This window comes from Schistocerca nitens, chromosome 3 (genome assembly GCF_023898315.1).
Source record: "Schistocerca nitens isolate TAMUIC-IGC-003100 chromosome 3, iqSchNite1.1, whole genome shotgun sequence".
In the NCBI taxonomy this organism is placed as follows: domain Eukaryota; kingdom Metazoa; phylum Arthropoda; class Insecta; order Orthoptera; family Acrididae; genus Schistocerca; species Schistocerca nitens.
The window spans coordinates 929,118,727-929,142,282 of record NC_064616.1 but is presented as its reverse complement, the minus strand read 5'-3'; the positions used below and the strand labels follow the sequence as shown (position 1 = coordinate 929,142,282).

The window sequence follows — 23,556 nt, the reverse complement described above, 5'->3', positions numbered from 1 at the left end:
GAATTTCTACCATTGTACCACCTCATCTCCAATCCTATCAACCGCAAACCCTTTACATAACGTCCACCCATACATTCCACCGACCTCGTTCGGCTGTGGCCAGACATTATGTACCTCCCCACAGCCATGCAATCTTCCTTCTCCCAAAACAGACGTCCGTGAAGTTTGTCCTTCACTTTATGAAATACTTTATCCACTACTATCGCAATTTCCACCAGAGTTGAACAAGAAAAAAAATTTTAAAAAGATAGTATCATCGAGACTTTTTAAAAATAAAATTTTATTCCTCATTTAAATATTTAGAAATCATGTAAACAATGAATCCTTTTAAAGTAAATCATCACCGTTTCGCTTTCATCAAATATGCATATCGCAAACATACCCCTCTGCTAGCCCACTGAATGAATTAACAGTGAAATTATCGATACAAGTATTGAGGACAAGGCAGGTCGGATAGCCAGTGCCGCGGACTAGTTCGTCACCCACACGGTTTGCCGGCCGCTGTGGTCGAGCGGTTCTAGGCGCTTCAGTCTGGAACCGCGCGACCGCTACGGTCGCAGGTTCGAATCCTGCCTCGGGCATGGATGTGTGTGATGTCCTTAGGTTAGTTAAGTTTAAGTAGTTCTAAGTTCTAGGGAACTGATGACCTCAGATGTTAATCCCCACAGTGCTCAGAGCCATTTGAACCATTTTGAACCCACACGGTTTGACTACGCCAGGAGGCGAGTACTGCCCTACTTCGTCCTCACGCAAGATCGCTAGTGAAAAATACTTACCTGGTACAAACATCATGCGAATTATACAACTTAGGAGTAAACAGGACTGTTGCTGTGAAGAGTAGTGTCATATATTCCACGTTGTGTTTTGACCGGTGCGTGAATAGTAAGAATCGTATGAGCGCGTGATTCTATGGTTCTTAACGCCACAGCACATTGCACTGGCAATGGTTTAAGATGGCGGTTCTTATTTTCATGGTTTTTGTACGAGCTGGATTTATCCGACACCAAAATGGTGCAGGCATGTTTCAAAACGACGGCATATATAGGCATAACGCACATTCTGTGTTGCAATTCTTCTCAAGACACAGAATGTACTTTCATCGTTTCGAGTACTGCTGGGTACACGTTCCATACATTTGATCACACCGAGCGTTCCCTTCACCATACTGGCATAATAGGTCGCTCTGTAAGTAATCTTTGTGACCGCGCCATCGGGCTCTTTCCGATGTCTCATTTCAGTGTCGAAACGCTGCTCTACCGAACAAGGACCTACGTCTCATTAGACAGGCGACAGTAATCCAATGTTTACGCTGTGTAGCCAACCACAGGAATATCTTAGTTGTCATTTGTCAACCACTGCAGAATTCTCTAGAGGATAAATAACCGCTTTCCAAGTGTATGTTTCTGTTGCCTCAAACAGAGAGAGCGTCACCAGAATATGTGTGGAGTTTCGTAGGTCCGTTTACCAGTTCTCTCAGACCTATCATGAGTCATTTTAGGTTCGATTTTGTGGGAGCTGTGAATGGCGACGGCATTCAGAAAACTTATCTGTACATATTCTGGAACCAGGAAGTTACTCTTAACAAACTGGACTGCAAAACACGTTAGTCGCTGCTACAATTGCTTCGTTACTTGCACTTCGTGTAATAGTTCCTTTTGAATTATGTACCGATTGACAATCAGAAAAACGTCGCCGTACAGCAGTTTGGTAAACTAGGCCGCTTCTGACACAGAGGGAGTGCATCTTAAGGGCTGTACCCTTCCATCCATTTGTCTTTTCATTGCTGGGAGCTACGTGGTCGGTGTCTAAAACACAATAATCATCAGCAGATTTTTTAATATCATAGCGACACTCAAATGCCTTATTCCTGTCTTCCTCATTGAGCTCTTTCCTGGATTCTCTCCTTTATTCTCAGTGCAGTCAAAGATTCCCTTCCTTTTCCTTCGCCAATATAAACTAGCCTTGCACCTATGACGATCATGTTGTCTGCGGGCCATCAAAACCGTGAAATGAAACTACAGTAGCAAACCCGTGATTCTCTTTCAGAGTGCAAGACAAACTGTTCATAGAACCAACATTTTTCCATCTCACTGCTTATTGCAATCACTTAATTTAGTAGACTTAACAAAGGGAAAAATTTGGAAATTTGTGGTAAGGTCTTATGAGATCAAACTGTTGAGGTCATCGGTCCCTAAGCTTACACACTACCTAATCTAACTTAAACTAACTTATGCTAAGGACGATACACACACCCATGCCCGAGGGAGGACTCCAACCTCCGACGGGGGGGCTGAGACCGCGCGGCCTTAACAAAGGGAAATATCGCTATACTAAAAAATAATCTTGAAGATACGGAAGTAGGCTAGTTGTGGTAGCCGTTTAAAATAAAACTGCACAATCATTTGTAATGTTTGCCTTGCATAGTGCACAGGAAGCTCATCAAAACCTCTTCCCTGTTCTGTAAGAATATCTCGATGTTTTCCATATTTTGTATTTCCTAAACTTTGTTTATTGCAGATAATTCGTGCCACGGGCTTCTCTAGCGACTGTGGCCGCCAGAGTGTGTATGTTTAATGTGTTTTCATTGAACAAACTTCCAGCGGAGATATCCTTCCTGTTATGTTTAATTTTGTGTGTTTCACGTTCAAGTGCCTTCCGAAGTCCCTACGTCGCAGTTGCCGAGTAACAATTCGTTCTTTTTCGACTTTACTTTTGTGTACACAAATGCTACTAAAAGTGCTGAAGGATAATTAAGAAGAAAATTGTGTTCACTAGCATAACGTAGGCGAGTAAAAAGTGTATATGTTCCGTAGGAAACATGGCGTTTTAAACAACTAGGAATCCCCACACTGTGTTAGTTATGAATGCCCTAACAGTCGTTGTTTACCTTCGTAGAAGAATCTCCTCTGCGTATGCGGTTGCCGGCAGGGTACGTTGACCATATTAAAGGGTGTCTCGCATGCGCAGCCGGTGCCGTTATTTGATTGACAAATTCCTCGGGTACGGGCTCCAGCGAGAAGGCCGACGTTAATATGAACATTCCAGAAGCCTATTTCTCGTGGACGGGCAAGATGTTACCGGAAGGAACCTATTTGTGCTGCAGATTCCACGTTTTAATCGGAGAGCGCGCTCCTTTTCTGTGGCTTCGACTCGCCACTTAGAGCAGCTTCGGCTGCCCGGACTACGCTTGATTACTTGAAAGCCTCTCTGCGGTCCAACTTTGCGCGGCTCCTATAGTAAACTGATTTTTAAAAACAACTTTTATTCATTTTATCGTGAAAGCTATTGACTTTTCTCTTGGAAAGTTATTCCCAAACATCTGGAATGGACTTTTAAATGAAGCGCAGAACTTATTTCCTGTTTCACCTCGTCTGGAGACCAGACGGATGTTTCACTTGCGGATGTTGCGGTCTTCAGCAAATTACATCGGAATGAGTGAATGGGAAAAAGTACGATCTTGCACTGAGGAAGGAAGAACGTGTATGTCCAATAAGTAAACCGTCACTGTGAAAACAGGGCACGATACACAGCCTGGGAATGAGTTTCTGTTCACAATAACTTTTTTAAATAAGCGTAGAGACAAAGGTAGACTTTCGTTCGTAAGAACACTGTCTGCCTCCGCATAGGGGAGTTTTTATATTTCCCATCGTCATTTCAGTCCCTTTTTTATTGGCTGTTAGAAAACAAGCACGCTCGCGAAAGTCTCTCACTATCACAGTTCTTGTTCAGCATAAATATGCTTAGAACCTTTGACATCTCCCACCTCACCACAAATTGTTTTTCTGTGGAACATTCAGATTAATAACATCGACAAGGTACAGTGATAAATACTGCAAAGGCAAAAGTAGCAGTGAGAGTTAACTTGTCGCAATATACCACTTACGAGTTACCTGATGAACGCATGCACTATGTCAAGATATAAAAAGAGGTGTTTACAGTAAACGTTCAAAAAGGTTCAAATGGCTCTGAGCACTATGGGACTCAACTTCTGAGGTCATCAGTCCCCTAGAACTTAGAACTACTTAAACCTAACTAACCTAAGGACATCACACATATCCATGCCCGAGGCAGGATTCGAACCTTCGACCGTAGCAGTCACGCGGTTCCGGACTGCAGTGCCTAGAACCGCACGGCCACTCTTCTGTACTCACAGGCGAGCGTGCACTAACACAAGATTATCACTTTTAACGACAATTTGTAATATCACCCCAAGGAAGATCGCCCTAGTTAACGTACCGAGTCTTTGAGAGAGAACAACGACTTTGGGCAAAATTGAAATGGAGAAAATCATCGGTCATCGAATATCACTTTTCACGAATAATCAGCGTTTCCAAGCGAGTGTTCGGTCGCTTATGATTCTCGATACCTTTCCTTCAGGGCACAAACAAACTTTTTTTTACCAGTGTGCTGGGTAGAAACATATTTTGAAAACTTTACTGCGTGTGAAAGATTTTGAAATCATTAGGCGTTACCAAGCTGGAACCGAGGGTCAATATGTAGTTGTTACTGTACTCGTTGACAATATTTTTTTAGGCTACGATTACATTTTTCCTAGTTAACGTGTAGTTAAACCGGATGTCTTTTTGGTGGTATGACCGGTTACTTGAGTTATCCTGTGTCATTATAGGTGTGCAGATCAGTTCAGCTGTAACTTAGATTCAGAACTGTTTGCCTTACTGGAACGTGTACATTTTCGGCTATCTTTGTCAAATTACATTGTCGCTGTTCCTCGACTCTGGAAGCTCTCTTTTTCTTTGCTTCTTCATTTTCTTCTTCCTTTCTCTCTTTAGCGATGCAACGATTTCTCCGTGCCTTTCGCTGCAGAACTGAGCTGGAAGAACAAGAAAGTTAGCTTACTGCTGTAACCTCACGGCTTGAGCAAAGAGTGAAAATGTTTAAACTAATGCACGCCTTTCCAGATTGCAGAATAACCTGTCCTGGGTCTCCGCTTTGTGGTTGAGGGCTGTGTGTGTGTTTTCTTAAGTATGTATGTTGGCGCTCTAACCCGTGCTTCTGCATTGACCTGGTTTATTTTCGCTTATCCCCGTGCCGATCCGTACTTAGCGAAGCGGAGGACAGCGAACCACCCGTGCCCCGTGTGCGGCAAGCACTACGTGAACGAGGGCAGCCTTAGGAAGCACCTCGCCTGCCACCCCGAAACGTCGCAGTTCACCACCTCGCTGCGCATGTGGCCCTGCTCCGTCTGCCAGGCGGTCTTCACGCACGAGTCCGGTGAGTACACGCCAGCTCGTCATTTGTTGTTGTACCAATCAGCCCTCCGAAGCTGGTTTGATGTTAGTCCACCTGGTGCATTTTTTTTTTTTTTCGTATCTGCATAACTACCCCATTATTCATCCGCTGGTTTCTGCATTCAAGCCTGCGTTTCCATCTACAATTTTTACCTCCCTCCCTTCCACACACGTTTCTCACCATTACAGGTTTAACTATCCGTTGATCCCTTAGGTTGTACCCTCCCCAATCAGGTTTAGTACTTCCTGATTTGTTACTCTATCTACCCATATAACCTACAACTACATCTACACGATTACTCTGCAACTCACTGTCAACTGTTTGCAGATGGTTCATAGGGCCACTATTTCTCTACCGCTCCACTCTTCAATAGAGCGTGGGAATAGTGGACGCCTAATTCTTCCCATGCGAACTCTGCTTCTTCTTACTTCATCATGATGGACATTTCTCTCTATATAGGTGGAAGTCAACGAAATACGAGGGCATGCTGGAAAGTAACGCCTCCGAACTCTCAAAGCGTTTTAAATAAAACGAGCGTTATTAACATTCTACAGCTTTGTAAGCGTAGGCTTCGGCGGCCGTTGTCATTGTCAATAAAATTCTTCTGTGCTCTTGACCGTATTTTCAATATACACCGGCGCGTTTCGTCACAGGGTTATTTGATAACCGTGATAGCGTTGCGGAGATGTTTAGCAAACTCAAGTGGCAGACTCTGCTAGAGAGGCGCTCTGAATCGCGGTGTAGCTTGCTCGCCAGGTTTCGAGAGGGTGCGTTTCTGGATGAGGTATCGAATATATTGCTTCCCCCTACTTATACCTCCCGAGGAGATCACGAATGTAAACTTAGAAAGATTCGAGCGCGCACGGAGGCTTTCAGACAGTCGTTCTTCCCGCGAACCATACGCGACTGGAACAGAAAAGGGAGGTAATGACAGTGGCACGTAAAGTGCCCTCCGCCACACACCGTTGGGTGGCTTGCGGAGTATAAATGTAGATGTAGAATGTAGATGTAGATGTGATCAAAAAGTCAGTATAAATTTGAAAACTGAATAAATCACGGAATAATGTAGATAGAGACGTACAAATTGACGCACGTGCTTGGAATGACATGGGGTTTTATTAGAACCAAAAAAAATACAAAGTTCAAAAAATGTCCGACAGATGGCGCTTCGTCTGATCAGAATAGCAATAATTAGCATAACAAAGTAAGACAAAGCAAAGATGATGTTCTTTACAGGAAATGCTCAATATGTCCACTATCATTCCTCAGCAATAGCTGTAGTCGAGGAATAATGTTGTGAACAGCACTGTAAAGCATGTCTGGAGTTATGGTGAGGCATTGGCGTCGGATGTTGTCTTTTAGCTTCCCTAGAGATGTCGGTCGATCACGATACACTTGCGACTTCAGGTAACCCCAAAGCCAATAATCGCACGGACTGAGGTCTGGGGACCTGGGAGGCCAAACATGACGAAAATGGTGGCTGAGCACACGATCATCACCAAACGACGCGCGCAAGATATCTTTCACGCGTCTAGAAATATGAGGTTTTTTTTTTCTAATAAACCCCATGTCATTCCAAGCACGTGTGTCAATTTTCACCTCTCTATCTACATTATTCCGTGGTTTATTAAGTTTACAAATTTATACTGACTTTTTGATCACCCGGTACTTTTTCGACGTTTCGACCACTATTGCAAGTGGCCTTCCTCGGGGCTTTCTGCTGAGCTGCACAAAGCCGTGAAAAAGTTTTGTTTTACCAAGAAGTGACAAATAATTCATTAATAGGAAACATTGGACAGTTTTATATATTGATAATGCAGTCAACAACCCAGAAGAATTTTATCAACATTCTACATCTCCGGTTCTTCATGTCTACATATTTAATTCTCAACATAGTCACCCTGGCGGCAAACATGTTTCTCACAACAAGAGACCACTTTGTTGATGCTACCACTGTAGAATGTCTGACTTTGTTGACGGAGTCACAACCTCACCACTATTTGTTATGCTGAAGGAGAGAGTGCTTCATCTGTAGAACTCTTCGAAATCGTTATCCATAAACAATCTCAGAGGGCTGCTCAGAGTCTCACCTACATCGTTTATGTATCTTTAGTATTCTTCTGTAGCACGACATTTCAAAATCTTGCATCCTTGTCTTGCCTATATTCTTCGTTTTTACATGTTTGCGACAACAGTCACAAATATATTTCAAAACTGTTCCAGTGGTCACCGTCAGACTGTGTAAATGCATGTGCTGCAAGCGGTGATGTACTGTTTCCGTTGCTTTGTGAGTGTATGTTATGTCGACAACGTTACGTCATCGCTTGCAGTACATGCGTTTAGGCAGTCTGACGGTGGCCACTGGAAACGGTAACTGCGTTTTGAAATGGTGATGGCCTGTTAAGCCGAAAACTGGTTCGTAATCAGCAAATATTAATGCAGCAAAGCACAGTTTTTTTTCGTTTTCAGCCTTAAGTATAAAATTGTTTTACCAAGAAGTGACGAATAATTCATTAATAGGAAAGTTTTTCTCTGGCTTGGAAGCTAAATCAATGTCTTGATGATTTATATTCAAATGTTTACATAAATAGTTAATGTTGTGATTGTATCTAACTTTTTTTTTGCAGTTTAGTTATCTTTTTTCTAAAATGATTCCACACATGACTGGAAGATGGAGTCATCATCTAATGTGTAGAGCAGTTTTAAAAAAGGAAGAACTCAGAAATCTGCCAAGGAGAACCATATTTTAAAATTTTTGAAGTCAGTCACAAATTCAAAAACATGTAGTATTAAGTGAAAATAATACTCAAAACTCGTGAGAATTGGAAATGGTTCTGTAAAGACCAGTGTGCTTTAAATATAGCTTAAAAGTACTATTTGTATGCTGTGAAAACAGACGATGACCACTATTCGAAGTAGTATACAGTATTAGGATTCTAGTGAACCGTATACGAGTAAATATACTGCCGTATGAATTCCCATTCCCACTGCATAATGATAGAAATTAGAACTAAAGGCGTGGCCTTTGCTTGACGCTTTGTTTCCCTTGCACTATGAAAGTTATTTGCTGATTTCTTAAAACATGTCTTATCATTCTATTTCCTTTTTTTAGTTGAAGTGTTCTGTGTGTTAATTTCCTCACCAGTTCTGCAAAGGAATTATCAATCAAAATAATTTTAACATCCCCCTGTAAGATCACGTCTCAAATGCGCCGGTTCCCTCCTTTTCCGGTTTTCCCATAGTCCATGAGTCACTTCCATGTAGTGCCGTACTACGGACGTACATGGTCATAAGACCCGTAAATGCCTCCTTACTTTCAGAGAGGACGGCAATTTCATCAGTGAATCTTACAACTTATGTCCTTTCACGCTGAATTTTTATTCCACTTATGAACCTTTCATTTGTTTCCGTAATTCTTCTTCGATATACATATTACACAGTAGAGGCTAAAGCCTGCTTTCCACCTTTTTTAAACAGAACACTTCTCTCTCGCTCTTCCCTCTTGGTTCTTGTAGATATTGTATATTATGCCTCTTAAAAAGCTTATAAATATCTCAGTGCTCGAGAAGTAAACAATAGCTTGTAGTACACACTGACACAAATACACAGTAGATGCAATGAATAAAAGCGAGTTCACTTGTGCTCAATCTAGTCCAGTCCAATCCTCAGCTTGCGAGAATTGCGAAACGCTGTGATAACGCCCCGATCACAGCTGCCATGGGAAAAACGGGTTAGCTATAGCTGCTTCCAAGATTTCCAGTCCTCTAGTAACTCACAGCAGGAAATGCATCTCGGAAACTACACAGCTAGTAAGTTTACCAACATTAAATTCACATTCATTTGAATGTTCGTCCCACTTCTCTAAGTCAGTGGTTCATAATTAAAATTATTCGTATGTCTTTTTGAGATCTGATAGGTTCATCACAGACTGTTCACCATATGTGGCTTTCACTATAGCACTTGTCTACTCTGTATACTACGTAGGTGGTACTTCGTTTGCATGAAATAATTTAGAAAAACGTAGATCAGGGTGGCCGAATTGAGATTGGAGCTTTCACCCTCCCAAATACAAGGCTAATATATTCAAAACAGTTTATCACTAGTATACAATTCTCTTTTGTTTATAAATTCTTGCTATTAAGTTCGTAACAACGTAAAAAGCTAGTGCTACAGTGTTCATTAATTTATGAACACGAATCACTGCAGATACTATTTTATAATTTTATACTGTGACAATACTGACTCTATCAGCTGATAGTAGGACCGTGATGGTGATGGCTGTTTTGTGCAGGGGTTGGACAAAAGTATGGAAACACCGCGATAAATACATACTTAAACACAAATGCAGATGCTAGGCAAGCCTGCAGTTTGCGCTGTTATAATTGACCATGAACAGCACCTGTACAATGTCCTCAAGTGTCAGTCGTGATTAGAACAGTGTTCTGTGCAATTGCGAGTACATAATATCGGAGTTAGGTGAATTCTAAGGTGGTCAAATTGTTGGTTTACGTATGGTGGATGCTTCCGTAATCAAGGTAGCCGAAGAATTTGGTATTTCAAAGGCACCGTATCGAATATTTATACCGCTTACAGGGAAAACGGAAAAACATCATCCGCTAAGTCACAACGCGGACGAAAGTGTGTGTCGAGTGATCGTCATGGACGGTCGTTGAAGAGGATTGTGACGAAAAATAAGAGGACATTAGCTGTAAAAGTCAGCGCAGAACAGAATGTCGCACTCGTGAACCCTGTCAGGAGCAAAACAACACGAAGGGAGCTCCATAAGCAGGGAACCGCAGGGAATCCCTCGGAACATGATAACGTGGTTCCGAACTCATATAACGTGGACAGTGGAGCAGTAGAAGAACTTCATTTGGTCGAATATGTCTTGCTTCACACTGTTTCCAACTTCTAGTCGAGTTTACGCCCTAAGAGTGAAGCTTGCCTGGGATTCGGTGATGATTTTGGCAGCCATATCGTGCTGCTCCATGGCCCCCATGGTTACTCTGCGAGGATACATTACTGTTAAGGATTATGTGGCCATTCTGGATGGTCAGTTCCATATCGTGGTACATTGTTTGCTCCCCAGTGGTGATGCTGTGCTCCGAGGACACAGGACACCTGTTCACACAGCTTGCATCGTCCGGGACTGCTTTGTGAGCTCGAGGATGAGCTTTCATGACCACTACACTCGCCTGATCTAACTATTATTGAGCCTTTGTGGTCTAGTTTGGAAATAAAATTTCGTGATCCCTATCCACCTTCATCATCGTTTCCTGAACTTTCCACTATTTTGCAGGAAGAATTGTATAAGATTCCCTTCAGGACCATACAGGACCTGTGTTTATCTATTTCGAGATGTTTGTACGCCGTTTGGAATGTCAACGGGTTTCTTACACCTTATTGATCACGATGTGTTGCGTTTTTGTTGTTTCTATATTTTTGTCCTGTACTTTTTGTACTGCAACTTCCCATTTGCCTGCCTGAAAAGTCAGTGTGATATTGAATCCAGAAAGAGAATGTTGTGGTTATCAATCCATGAACTGCTCTCCGTGCTAGTTCATTCTGCGCAAGCCTGCTCAACTCTACATTCTTCCTTGAACTTACATCTATTTGCACGAGCTTACTGTATTCGAGGCTTAGTCTCCCTTTATGTTTTGAACCCTCCCCAGGTTTCCTTCCATTACCAAACTGACTATTCCTTGATGCCCCAGGACGCGTTCTGTTAACCAATCCCTTCATTTAGTGAAATTGTGCCATAAATTTCTTTGCTCTCAAATTCAGTACCTAGCCATCAGATATCCGAGGTAGTCATCTTATCTTGAGTATTCTGTACTGCAAAAGCCTCTATTTTTCTCTTGTTTAGATTGTTTACCGTCCACGTTGCACATCGCTACAGCCCAGACAAATATATTCAGAAAAGACTTTGTAACACTTAAACTTATATTCGATATTAACAAATATCTCCTTTTCAGAAATGTTTTTCTTATTCAGAAAAGACTTTGTAACACTTAAACTTATATTCGATATTAACAAATATCTCCTTTTCAGAAATGTTTTTCTTGCTAGCACCATTCTGCATCCTTCCTACTCTGGCCATAATAGTAATTTTGCTACCCAAATAGCAGATCTCATCTGTTACTTTCAGTGTTTTATTTGTTAATATAATTCAGTCAACATCCACCCCAGTTCCACTGCCATTGTTTTACTTATGTTGATATTCATCTTATAGCCTCTTTCGGAGTTATCATACTCGTATATTCCTTTCAGCTGCGCTCCCAAGTCCCTGGCCGTTTCTAAACAGAATTACTACGACAACGGCAAAAATCCAAGTATTTATTACTCCTTCCTGAATCTTAAGTTCTTTTCCACATTTCCTTTTGTTTTGCTTTACTACTTGCTCAATGTACAGAACAAAGCGGCGGTTATATGGAGTGAAAAGGATTGTGCCTCAGTTATAACCCACCTTTGAGGGTAGGACATTTAGTCTTAATATACCACATTATTCCAATGTATAAGACGATGAAAGAGGAACCACATTTGCTCAAAAATTGCATCTTATCGGAAAACTGAGACCACTTTAAGCGATTTAATGTGCTGCTATTCATTGTCCACTTTGTGAGCAATTAAGTTGTTTCATAAATTTTATATTTTGGTTGCGCAAAAGTTCTTGTAGAATGACTGATACGCTACGTAAGATTATGGAAAGAATGATAAACTTGGCACATGGGGGACGGTCACATCTTTGACGAAGTTTTTTGGACCTTCTTGAGGTAAGCATCCATCGCATCTAAAACGGCTTCTGTTGTAAAAGGGTCGGCAAAGTGGATACGCTGTTAGTGTTATCCATTGCAGAACTTTGTTGTAAGATTTTCCAGAAAAGAAAAAGAATCCGAAAATGTGTTGTGAAACGACAGAGATGTTTCATTAGCATATACTTGTGCCACATTTTACTCTTTGTGGGCTCTTCTGACCTGAAGTATTTGTGGTCCACGTTTCACTTCTGTACAAGGCTACTCTTCAAATTCATTCAGAAAAAACTTTCTAACGCTTAAATTTGTATTCGATCTTAACAAATTTCTCTTTTCCAGAAACGCTTTTCCCGCTATTGACAGGCTACGTTTTATATCGTCACTACTTCGGCCATCTTCAGTTATTTTTGTGATCAAATAGCAAAATCTGGGATTTCATTTCCTACTATAATTCCCTTAGCATCGCTTAATTTAATTCTACACCCACATCTACTAAATTCGACTACATCCATTGTCCTTGTTTTACATTTGCTAATGATCGTCATATAACCTCTTTTCAAGACACTATCCACTGCTTTCAACCGATCTTCGAAGTCCTTTACCGTCTCTGAACAGGATTACAATGACAACAGCAAAGGAGATAAGTTGTTGGTATTGGTATTATCTGCCAACGGCGACGCCGCAGTGGTAACACCGGTTCCCGTCAGATCACCGAAGTTAAGCGCTGTCTGGCTGGGCTAGAACTTGAATGGGTGACCATCCGGTCTGCCGACCGCTGTTGGCAAGCGGTGTGCACTCAGCTCTTGTGAGGCAAACTGAGGAGCTACCTGATTAAGAAGTAGCGGCTCCGGTCTCGTAAACTGACATACGACCGGGAGAGCGGTGTGCTGACCACATGCCCCTCCATATCCGCATCCAGTGACGCCTGTAGGCTGAGGATGACACGGCGGCCGGTCGGTGCCTTTGGGCCTTCATAGCCTGTTCTAGAGGAGTTTAGTTTCGTTTTTTATTGGTATTATCCATCGCAGAGCTTTGGAGTAAGGTTTCCGAGGAAGGAAAAAAAATAACATTATAGTGCGAAAACGTGTTGTGGAACGACAGAGATGTTTACATTAATTTATCCATATTATTCGTAGTTTATATCGTAGGATATGGACTCAGTTACTTTAAGAACTATAGCAAGGAGACATTTTTTTCGTCTAACATTATTTTATGGAAGGAAGCGTTTCGGGCTTTCACCTACCTTCAGTTTATATAACAGACTATATTAATTACATCTTCATCAGTATAAATTATTATCGACGTTCTTATCAAATATTGGTCTTAGACTGAGGAAGAAATTTATGGGAATGTACTTTTGGGGCACAGCATATTATGGAAGTGAATGATCGATTGTGGAAAAATTGGAAAAGAAGAGAAACGAAAGGTTTCGGGTATTATGCTGTAGAAGGATGCTGAAAATTAGATGGACTGATAAGAAATAAGAAGTTTCTCCGCAGAATCGACGAGAAGACGCAAATGTGGGAAACACAAGACACATGACAAGAGGAATGGACAGGATGACAGGACATGAAGCAATAGCTTCCACGGTACTAGAGGGAGCAGTAGAGGGCAAAAATTGTAGAACACAGAGATTGGAATACATTCTACAAATAACTGTGGACTCTGGGTGCAAGTTCTGCTCTGAGACGGGGGAGCAATTCGAGGCGGGCCGCGTCAAACCTGTCAAGAAGAGTGATGCCCACCCAAAAAAACTGACACAATATTATTCACTGCGCAGGGCTGCTGAGCCACATGGAGCACATGCGCATGGACCCGAAGCACCAGTTCGCGGCGCAGTACGTGCTGAGCCGCGCGGCCGCAGAGCGGCGCGAGCGCGAGTCGCTGCTGGCGGCGGCTGCCGTCGCCGCGTCCTCCGGCGGCCTGGCCGGCCTGGGCGGCGTGGGCGTCGGCGTCGGCGTGCCCGGCGTGGGCGGCGGGGGCGGCGCCGGCGCCGCGGGCGGGCCCAGCTCCATGTGCGCCAGCCCGTCGGCGCAGTCCGACTCCTCGTCCGGCGGCGGCCGACTCTCCTCCACCGGCTCCGAGCCCGGCACCGCCACTGGTACGTACTCTGGCCTCTAAATACTATTTCAATTTAACTGTACACTCCTCCACTTTTATACGTTTAACTCCCAATTGTAATAAGCTCACCGGACGAAAAACTTAGTCGCTCGAGGAGACACCCTATACCTACGCTCCAACTTCGACAATGGCCTCAGTGCGGCGAGGAAGAGAGCCCACACTTTTCTTCAGGTAATCCATATTAACCTGGCAAAGCAGATGCCAGACTGAGATTCACTGGAAGAATCCTAAGGAAATGCAGTCCGAAAACAAAGGAAGTAGGTTACAGTACATTTGTTCGCCCACTGCTTTAATACTGCTCGCCAGTGTGGGATCCGTACCAGATAGGGTTGATAGAAGAGATAGAGAAGATCCAACGGAGAGCAGCGCGCTTCGTTACAGGATCATTTAGTAATCGCGAAAGCTTTACGGAGATGTTATATAAACTGCAGTGGAAGACTCTGCAGGAGAGACGCTCAGTAGCTCGGTACGGGCTTTTGTTGAAGTTTCGAGAACATACCTTCACTGAGGAGTCAAGCAGTATATTGCTCCCTCCTACGTATATCTCGCGAACAGACCGTGAGGATAAAATCAGAGAGACTAGAGCCCATACAGAGGCATACTGACAATCTTCCTTTCCACGAACAATACGAGACTGGACTAGAAGCGATACCGATAGAGGTACTCAAGGTACCCTCCGCCACACACCGTCAGGTGGCTTGCGGAATATGGATGTAGATGTAGAAGGCACTCGTTCACGATCAGATACCGTAGAACTGGCAGACTGCGAGGAAGTCCACTGATACGTTTCACTCGCTGTCCTAAATAGTCCCATGCATTTCCTGTGGCATTAACATCGGGCGGTCTAGCGCGCCACACTTAGTTGCAGTGGGGCGCCTCACAGTTCGTCATACCACAAACGTGTGTGTATGCAGCCCTCTGAACACGGGTGTTGTCATCTTGGAAGACGGAAATTCCCACAGCATACTCATCGCGAAAATGTCGAGGAAACGGTCGAAATAAATATCTTTGTTCCTGTTCACTGTATCGTGAATGAGTGAGCCAAGTCGTGGTACGAAAAACACTCCAAAAACAGCATGTAAACAGCTCCGACATGAACTGAAACCTCCACACAGTGTGACTTAAGCGACATATGGGTGCACTCGACATCACGTATCATTTGAAAAAAATGTTCAAATGTGTGTGAAATCTTATGGGACTCAACTGCTAAGGTCATCAGTCCCTAAGCTTACACACTACTTAACCTAAATTATCCTAAGGACAAACATACACACCCATGCCCGAGGGAGGACTCGAACCTCCGCCGGGACCAGCCGCACAGTCCATGACTGCAGCGCCTTAGACCGCCCGGCTGTATCATTTGAGAAGCGCCAAAATTGTGACTTGTCAGCGCACACTGCATTCTTCCAGTAAGTTACTGTCCGGTTTCAGTGTCGTTCGGCCCATTGAAAAGGAACAGCTTTACGTTCCGGTGTGAAAAATGGCCTTCTGCGAGGTACCCGGTCATACGTCTATTTAATGCTGTTCCCTTCGCTGTGATCACTCGTAAGGTGGTTAAGATCGAACTCCATTCACTGGCAGCCGGTTTTCCCGTCGGGATCGAAACCGATTTTCACTGTCAACACGTGACAATTGTCTCCGGTCGCTGTCGGTCAGTATATTATTACGACCACTGTTCTTCCACCGTGTTAAACGGTACCCTATCCCTTGTTCACCCGTTCGACAGTATGCCTCGATACCACCAAACACGGAAGCTGCTTTCTACCGATCTGTCGCCTGCGATTGCGCAACTAATATTTTGTCCGGTGAGCTTATGTTCTCTCTTGCTGAAGGAAAGAAGGAAAACATGACATTTTCATACTGTAGAGTGCGTCCAAACAGAACTACTGGAACCTGAGTCCAACAGCATCTGAAGACTGATTAACTGTGTTACTAAATTTTAGTGCTGACTTTTTAATTTTTTTTACTATTGATGGCAACTAATACTTGACGCAAGATGGATTTTATTTTATCTGACACCACACTAAGAACGTTGCCATTTAGATTGTTTTAAATAATGTTATGCTACCTGAAGAAGATCTGATCATCTAAACCAGTTGCAAATAAAGAATAATTTTATCACAAGCTCTTCACGTTTTCAGATATGACTTCTTGCAAATACTTAAGATCTGTCCGCCACCACCTGCACAAAATACGCTTACCACTGGAAGGTTGAGTGCCCTGCTCTACATCTCGAAAAACGGGGATCCTACTTTCCCTTCAGATCTCTGTAATGTCTTACAGGCGCGAGTCCACAGGGCGGTGAAGACCATCGCTCGTCACTCTATTCGTGGCGGTCTACCGTTAACGTCTCCACCAGCGTTTGACTTATAATGTTCGTCATCATTTTGCCAGACAACGTATCAGAGATGGGATTTTTCTGCTTTTCTTACCAATGGTTTGGAAGGAACTTTTAGGTATGGTGAGGGTGCCTCGAGGATATAACTGGACGTATCCCAGTTTCAGGTAGCGGGATGCTGAACAACAACAGTAACAAAGGGGAGGGCAAACTGGGTGAGCAGCTGCAGCCCAACAGTGCACAGCAGTAGATGATGGACTACAGCACACTGTCTTCGCAATGTATGTCAGTCCTCATGTGGCTGCAGGACCCGAGCTGCTGAAATGGGCCAACAACAATGGACCAGACAATCTAAACGAGCCGCTGCATTCTAACAGACTGCGGTACAAGATCGAAGGCTGCGGCAGGCTACATTTCCTCTAGTTGTCAATGCTTGTGTGGCTGAAAAACTAGTGCTGCTAGATAAGAACAACAACAACAACAACGATAGGCAGGGCTAGAAGAGTGAGTTGCTGCAGCTCAACAATGGGTTGTATCAGATGGTGGCCTACGACATACTCCTTTTCTTCTAGACATGAGCGTTCGAGTGGTTGAAGGTCCGTGGTTGCCCTTACAACAAAAACACGAACAACAAAGACAGCATGGGACGGGGAAACTGGACGAGCTGCAGTGGTCCAGTAGTGGGTGGCACCAGACGGCAGTCTGCTTTTGCTCTATATGTAGGTGGTCAGGTGGTTGCAGGTCCCAGGCTGCTAACAACAGCAACAATAACAATAAAGACAAGAAATTAATGGAGGTATGTTCCGTCTATCTAACTAAATGAAAGGCAATTTGTTTATTGTCATGCGAGTTTCGCTTTTTTTATTTGTGAGCCATTTTAGTGGCCTGTAATAGATGTTTCTTTTCATACATATAATAAATGTACTACGTAGTAGTTACAATACGTTTCTATATTCGATTTTGTCACGTTTTTTCCTTGTTTTTCATATTTGAATCAATTTTTGTATCACAAATTTCGTGAGGTGGAATTGTCGTTCGTTGTTACTTACGATTTCCAGTGCTGTTAACCCATATGTGTAATCCTGGAGATGTGTTCATTAGTCCCCTTGCTCCAGCTAGCCGACGTCCGGCGTTTTTTCACCCACATTTGTTACAACAAATCACTTTCATCACTTGCACTTTTCATTTTCTGATCAACTGTGTTTACAGTGTTGCCAACTGTCACTGTGTGTTTATCTTTTGTCTTTTGTTTGTGTTGTTGTGTGGTTTCATATTTGTCATTTGTTTTGTGTGTGTCTGTGTGGGTGTGTGTGTGTATGTGCTTTGTTATGTGTGAACACAGCGACGGTTGGTAGCGCTATACACCGTAAACGCACACGTGTTGATTACAAAATGAAAAGTGCAAGTGATGTAAGTGATGTATTGTAACAAATGGGGGTGAAAAAGTGCCGGAAATCTGCCAGCTGGAGCAAGGGGACTAATGAACACGTCTCCAGGACCACACATCTGGGCTAACTGCACTGGAAATATAGCACCGGACGATAATTTCACCTCACATAATTTTTGCCACAAAAGTTGATTCTAATCTGAAAAACAAGAGAAAAACATCACAAAATATAACATAGTAACATATTGTAACTACTGCGTAATAATACATTTGTTATATCTATACAAAGAAGCATGTATTACAGACCACTGAAGATGCTTCACAAGTAAAAAGAAGGTCGTATGGCAATAAACAAACTGTCTTTCATTTAGTTGCATAGACGGAACATACCTCCATGAAGTTTGAAGCAACTAAGGAACGACGGAAAACAGAACACCGAGCAAGGTGGCGCAGTGGCTAGCACACTGGACTCGCATTCGGGAGGACGACGGTTCAATCCTGATTTAGGTTTTCCGTGATTTCCCTAAATCGCTCCAGGCAAATGTCGGAATGGTTCCTTTGAAAGGGCACGGCCGACTTCCTTCCCCGTCCTTCCTTAATCCAATGAGACCGATGACCTCGCTGTCTGGTCTCCTCCCCGAAACAATCAAATCCAAAACAGAACAAATGACGAAACGACAACAAAAACAACAATGAGCTGGACAAGCTAGGCAACTCAGCAGCTTACCCAACAATGGGCTGCAACAGATGACTGGCAACTGTTTTTGTTCTGGATATAATGGTCTGGTTGGTTCCTGTTTCTAGGTTGATGAATAACAACAACATCAATAAAAGTTGGTTGGGCCAACTTATCCAGCCCAACAATAGGCGGCACCAGTTGGTGAGCTTTGGCGGACTGCATTTGCCCTAGGTGTGAGTGCTATGGTGGTTACAGGTCCTGGGCTGCTGAACAACAACAACAACAACAACGGGCCGGGAAAGCTGGGCGAGCTGCTGCGGCCCAACAACGGGCTACATCAGATGGCAGGCTACGGTGAAGACCTGCACAACGCGAGCCGCATGGCTGCCATGGCCGCCATCGTGGGGCAGTCCGGCGTGGCCAGTCCTGCCGTCGGGCCGCAGGTACAGTAGCCTGGCCATGTCTTTGCTTGTCTTCTGCCTGTAGAAATTAGTGCATGGTTGTGGCGATGACGAGACGATAGCCACTGTTGCCGTCTCCAGATGCCTACACAAACATTTGACCTTCCACGATAAGCAGACAGGACATAAATTTTGTGAATCCTGCCGCTTATGCTACGTGACGACCTGCTGTCGTCCTTGATGTCAAATTTGTCGTGTCCCAACGTTATATGGATGGAAGTGGGCTATTTGAAATAGTCTACTAGTGGTCAGAACTGAATATTCTGGGCAGTAAGAGATCTCGAATGAGCTACGTCACCGATGCAGATATTTGTGAACAATTTATGCGGCATGATAAACAACTGCCTGTGGAATCGACGCCCATTGTGCTACCTCGAAAAACAGTAGAAAATAGTCGGTGACGAGTCCATGGTGTTCTCCACTGTTTACAACTCAGAGCGATTTGTCGAAAATGGAACATTACTTGTTACAGACACGCTTTTAATATAGGAATCTGCGAAATACCGTGTCGGAAAGCGGAATGATTTTAGGGAGAACAGTTTCGTAATGGGCATCATCCCGGATGGAGAAAATATATTGCACCAAATAAATATATTACTCCGAATAAATACATCGGAACAGTGAAGCAGCAGAGGGCTAGCAAGGTTCTCGACAGACAATTGTTCTCACCGTAGAATTTAAGGAGACGGTGTTGGATAATGTAGGAGAAGGTTCATCAAAAACCGCCTGTAAAGTTGCCTGTATCATGCATGATCCGAAGGAAATAGCGTGGCGAGTAATAGCGAAGCATAAAGTACGCTCTTATCGTAAACGACGTGCGCGAGTACCGGCCTCAAGCGATTTTTTTTTCAATTCTATATGTTGATTACGTTGTAATGCGTTCATTGAGAATGGCGGTTGCTTCTTTGGACAGTTTATAGTAGCTATACGTGTGAAAATTGTACGAAAAAAACTAAATGTTGGTTTCCAACCATTAGTAGTTTAGGATAGTCTACCATGGGTAAAAGGTTGACCCTAAATGTTTGGGACACCTTGTACGATGCGTGGAAAGAACTTCTGTTACAAATTTCGATGAATTGTTAAATACACGAATAGAAACTTCTATATATAATGAAATGGGGATCGGACACTTTTTTCCCCTACCAAAGAGGTAGAAGAAAATGAGAGAATAGGGACAGGCTTCCCATTTGTAATACCTTTAATTTCTGGCACATTGTTTTATAGCCATAACTTCCTAAGGTTTCCACTTTCAGGATTGAAGCAGACATTGGATCTGTTGGGAACGGACTGTCGGAATTGACTGAAGACGCCTGGCACTTCTCCAACGGTTTCGAAAGCCGTGAAAATGTGGGTGACGATGGTTTGAGGTTCCAGCCGCAGACAGCGGGCTAGCAGGCCATTCCACCCTGCCTTAAATTCCGTCCCCGTATGCTTGATTTGTGCTTTGGAAATTTGGAATCGTAATTAGAAGACATATCCGGAGTAAATATATTTTCTAATATTGGTGTCACGTACATGACACTTTTATCACACATTCTTGAGTACTACTCGAGTGTTTGGGATCTCTAACAGGTCGGATTAAAGAAAGGCATCGAAGCAGTTAAGAGGCGTGCAGTTAGATTTGGTACCGGTAGGTTCGATCAACGTGCGAGTATTACGGAAATGCTCCGCGAAATCAAATGGTAATCCGTGGAGAGAAGAACGCGTTCTTTTCGCGAAACAGTATTGAGAAATTTTAGAGAACCGGTATCTGCGACAGGCTTCCGAGCAATCCTACTGCCACCGACATGCATTTCACGCGAGGGCTGTGAAGATAAGATGAGAAAAATCACGGCTCGAACAGAAGGGGACAGATAGTCGGTTTTCCCTCTCTCCATTTGCGAGTGGGACAGGAAAGGGATCGGCTGGCAGTGATACAAAAACACCCCGCCACGCACCGTATGGTGACTTGCGGAATATGCAAGCAGATGCAGATTCTTCTAATCAGAAGAGTGTACTTACGTGGATAGTGTACCTGGCAGGAGCTCCAAAATTGATAAACGTGAACTAAAATGAAGCAGGCGATCTCTAAATTCCTCGAAATCGCTGCCAATCTGCTCCTGCATACGGAGGCGAAATAACAATAAAGGCGTGTAGGTAAAGAACTTGGCAAAATCTATGACGCAGCATGGCAACCAGCTGACACCAGACTTAATTACAAGAGCCTCCGCTGACCACTGATCAACTCCTTTCACCGTGTATCTTGAACGATGCTGATCTTGCACTAAAACACGCCTTTCTGCATCCACTAACCTAGCAACTACGTCCCCTAGAGAAATATCTCCTTTTTTAGGCACTGTATTTTATTTACTCTGTCATTACTCTAAATTTGTAACAGTAGTTCTTCTATTCCTGTGTTAGGTAACATGCCAAACTGTACCCTATTTTGAAAATTGATTTTAAGTAAAATGTAATTGTTCCCAATTTCGTGATTACTTTAGGTTATTTTCTGTGAGAAGTGACTTCAAACTATCTTTGTTCTACGTGCCGTTTAATGACTATAACTTCCACTCATTTCGAGCTATCTCTGTTTGCATAGCCTCATTCAATATGTAGCAGTAGAAGTGTGTAGCCATGAGGTGTGCGTCGACTAATACTCAATTGTGGCGTTCCAGGGAATTCCTTTTGTTTCGCAGGGATGATATTTTCAGGCTGGACGGTAAACAGTCAACAGCGACGGCTACCGGACCTTGACCCTTCGATAAGGGACGAGTAGCGTGTGGCTAGCGCCCTCTCATTACAGCAATGCGTCTCCCGGGTCAAAGGTCGCCTTTCGAAACGCCTATCAGTGTTGCAAGTTGTGCCGTGCTGCAGGAGTGTTTGTTCTTAGCGAACCAAGGACGACTCTTTCATTAGATTTGTGCACGTGCGGCACACGGCAGAGGAGATGCTGGTGTGTGTGTGTGTGTGTGTGTGTGTGTGTGTGTGTGTGTGTTGTGGTGTGTATGTGTGTGTGTGCTTGCTTGTGAGGCAGGCGACAGGCAGCGTCATTCAAACTAAATTAAAATGTAGCTCCTTAACGAGTTACTGGAGACGAATATAGCCAGACGATTAGTTGGACAAAGCGTTAAAAAGATAATTTTTCTCGCACATTTCTTCAATCTAGGATACGCAAAGATCTTACAGAAAACAAAAATAATTCTAACGCTTTCATAAGGTGACCCGATACAGGTGTCAGGAATTTGAAGAAGTGATTGCTTGCAATCAACTGTAAAAATTTATTCTCTACTTTCTACCAGTTTCGGTCGTAGCGACTATCTTCACAGGAAGAAAAAACAGCTGTAATTAGATGGATATGCATTTCAACTCTGACGGTTTTCAGTTTATCCAAAGGAGAAATGGTTCAAATGGTTCTGAGCACTATGGGACTCAACTGCTGAGGTCATAAGTCCCCTAGAACTTAGAACTACTTAAACCCGAGACAGGATTCGAACCTGCGACCGTAGCGGTCGCGCGGTTCCAGACTGTAGCGCCAGAACCGCTCGGCCACCAGCGGCCGGCTATCCAAAGGAGAATTGAACTGCATATCCATCTAATGTAGTCTTTCCCTTCCTATGAAGATGTTTGCAACGACCGGAAAAGGTAGAAAATAAAGAATACATGGTAAACATACAGTTCTTCAAAAATAACTCGTTATTGAGTCACGGAAATTTCAATAATTGTTATGATCTCTGATCTTGCCGGGAAACTGAACAAAATAGAAAAACACGGAGAGCGGATCAAAACCGTGGCTTACAACGAATGTGAACGTAAAATACTGTGAGACAAGCATGATGTAAGATTTTCACTACTATTTCTTCTTTGCATTCTGTCCTTCAATTCACAGATGTATATCTGCTTTTCTGCCTTTGAATAAGTTTGACTTGTAACAGTAGCGATAATTCTACTAGATAAGAAGGTTAGAATAGTAAGTCACTGTACGATAGAAAATAACACTGGTTTCCATAAATTAAAGAGAAGTTGCAAAAATAACTATAACTAAAAACATTTAGCATGTGATGAAACTGAGCCCAAATGTAGACACTATTACACGACATAAAAGTAACAGGAAAGCGCAGTTTCAGAGAAACAAGTTGTTTGTGACAAGTTAAGAGCGTGCAACCCCGCTGGCGGACAATTACACCCTACGAGCACACCTTACGGACTGATTCAATGCGGCCATAACTAACACAAATCATTTTCAAATTAGGACATATTTACGAATGTAAAAAATGCATTTCTTTTTTACCGGGTCCAAAGCCTCGCTGAATCTCTAGCCAATGACATTTTTTCACCTCTAACTATTAAAATGTTTACTCTGCAGAATTTTAATTTCGGTTATTTAGCCGTTTTGAAGTTCACGCTGCAACAACTCGACCTAACTGCGCATTTATTTAACGGCAACAGTTTTCAGAAATGGCAACTGAATCCTTCAAAAATTCTGCATCTACAAATGTCAGGTAAAAGAGTCACCACGAGAAACTAAACATTCGTCATAAATGACGAAAGCGATTTTTTTGCAAATTGTTTGAGATCTTACCCACCCGTGA

At 43.1% G+C, this 23,556-nt stretch overlaps 1 protein-coding gene and 1 pseudogene across 1 annotated transcript in view; both read left to right on the top strand.

The window, feature by feature from the left end:
- Nucleotides 1-23,556, top strand: part of LOC126249004 (uncharacterized) — a 536,950-nt gene that overhangs the window by 499,318 nt on the left and 14,076 nt on the right. Inside the window, exons 10-12 of the mRNA XM_049950589.1 lie at nucleotides 5,053-5,232; nucleotides 13,783-14,103; nucleotides 18,783-18,970. Of these exons, the coding sequence (XP_049806546.1) occupies nucleotides 5,053-5,232; nucleotides 13,783-14,103; nucleotides 18,783-18,970 (689 nt within the window). The remainder of the gene's footprint in view (nucleotides 1-5,052; nucleotides 5,233-13,782; nucleotides 14,104-18,782; nucleotides 18,971-23,556) is intronic.
- LOC126250009 (5S ribosomal RNA) lies at nucleotides 12,669-12,786 on the top strand (annotated as a pseudogene).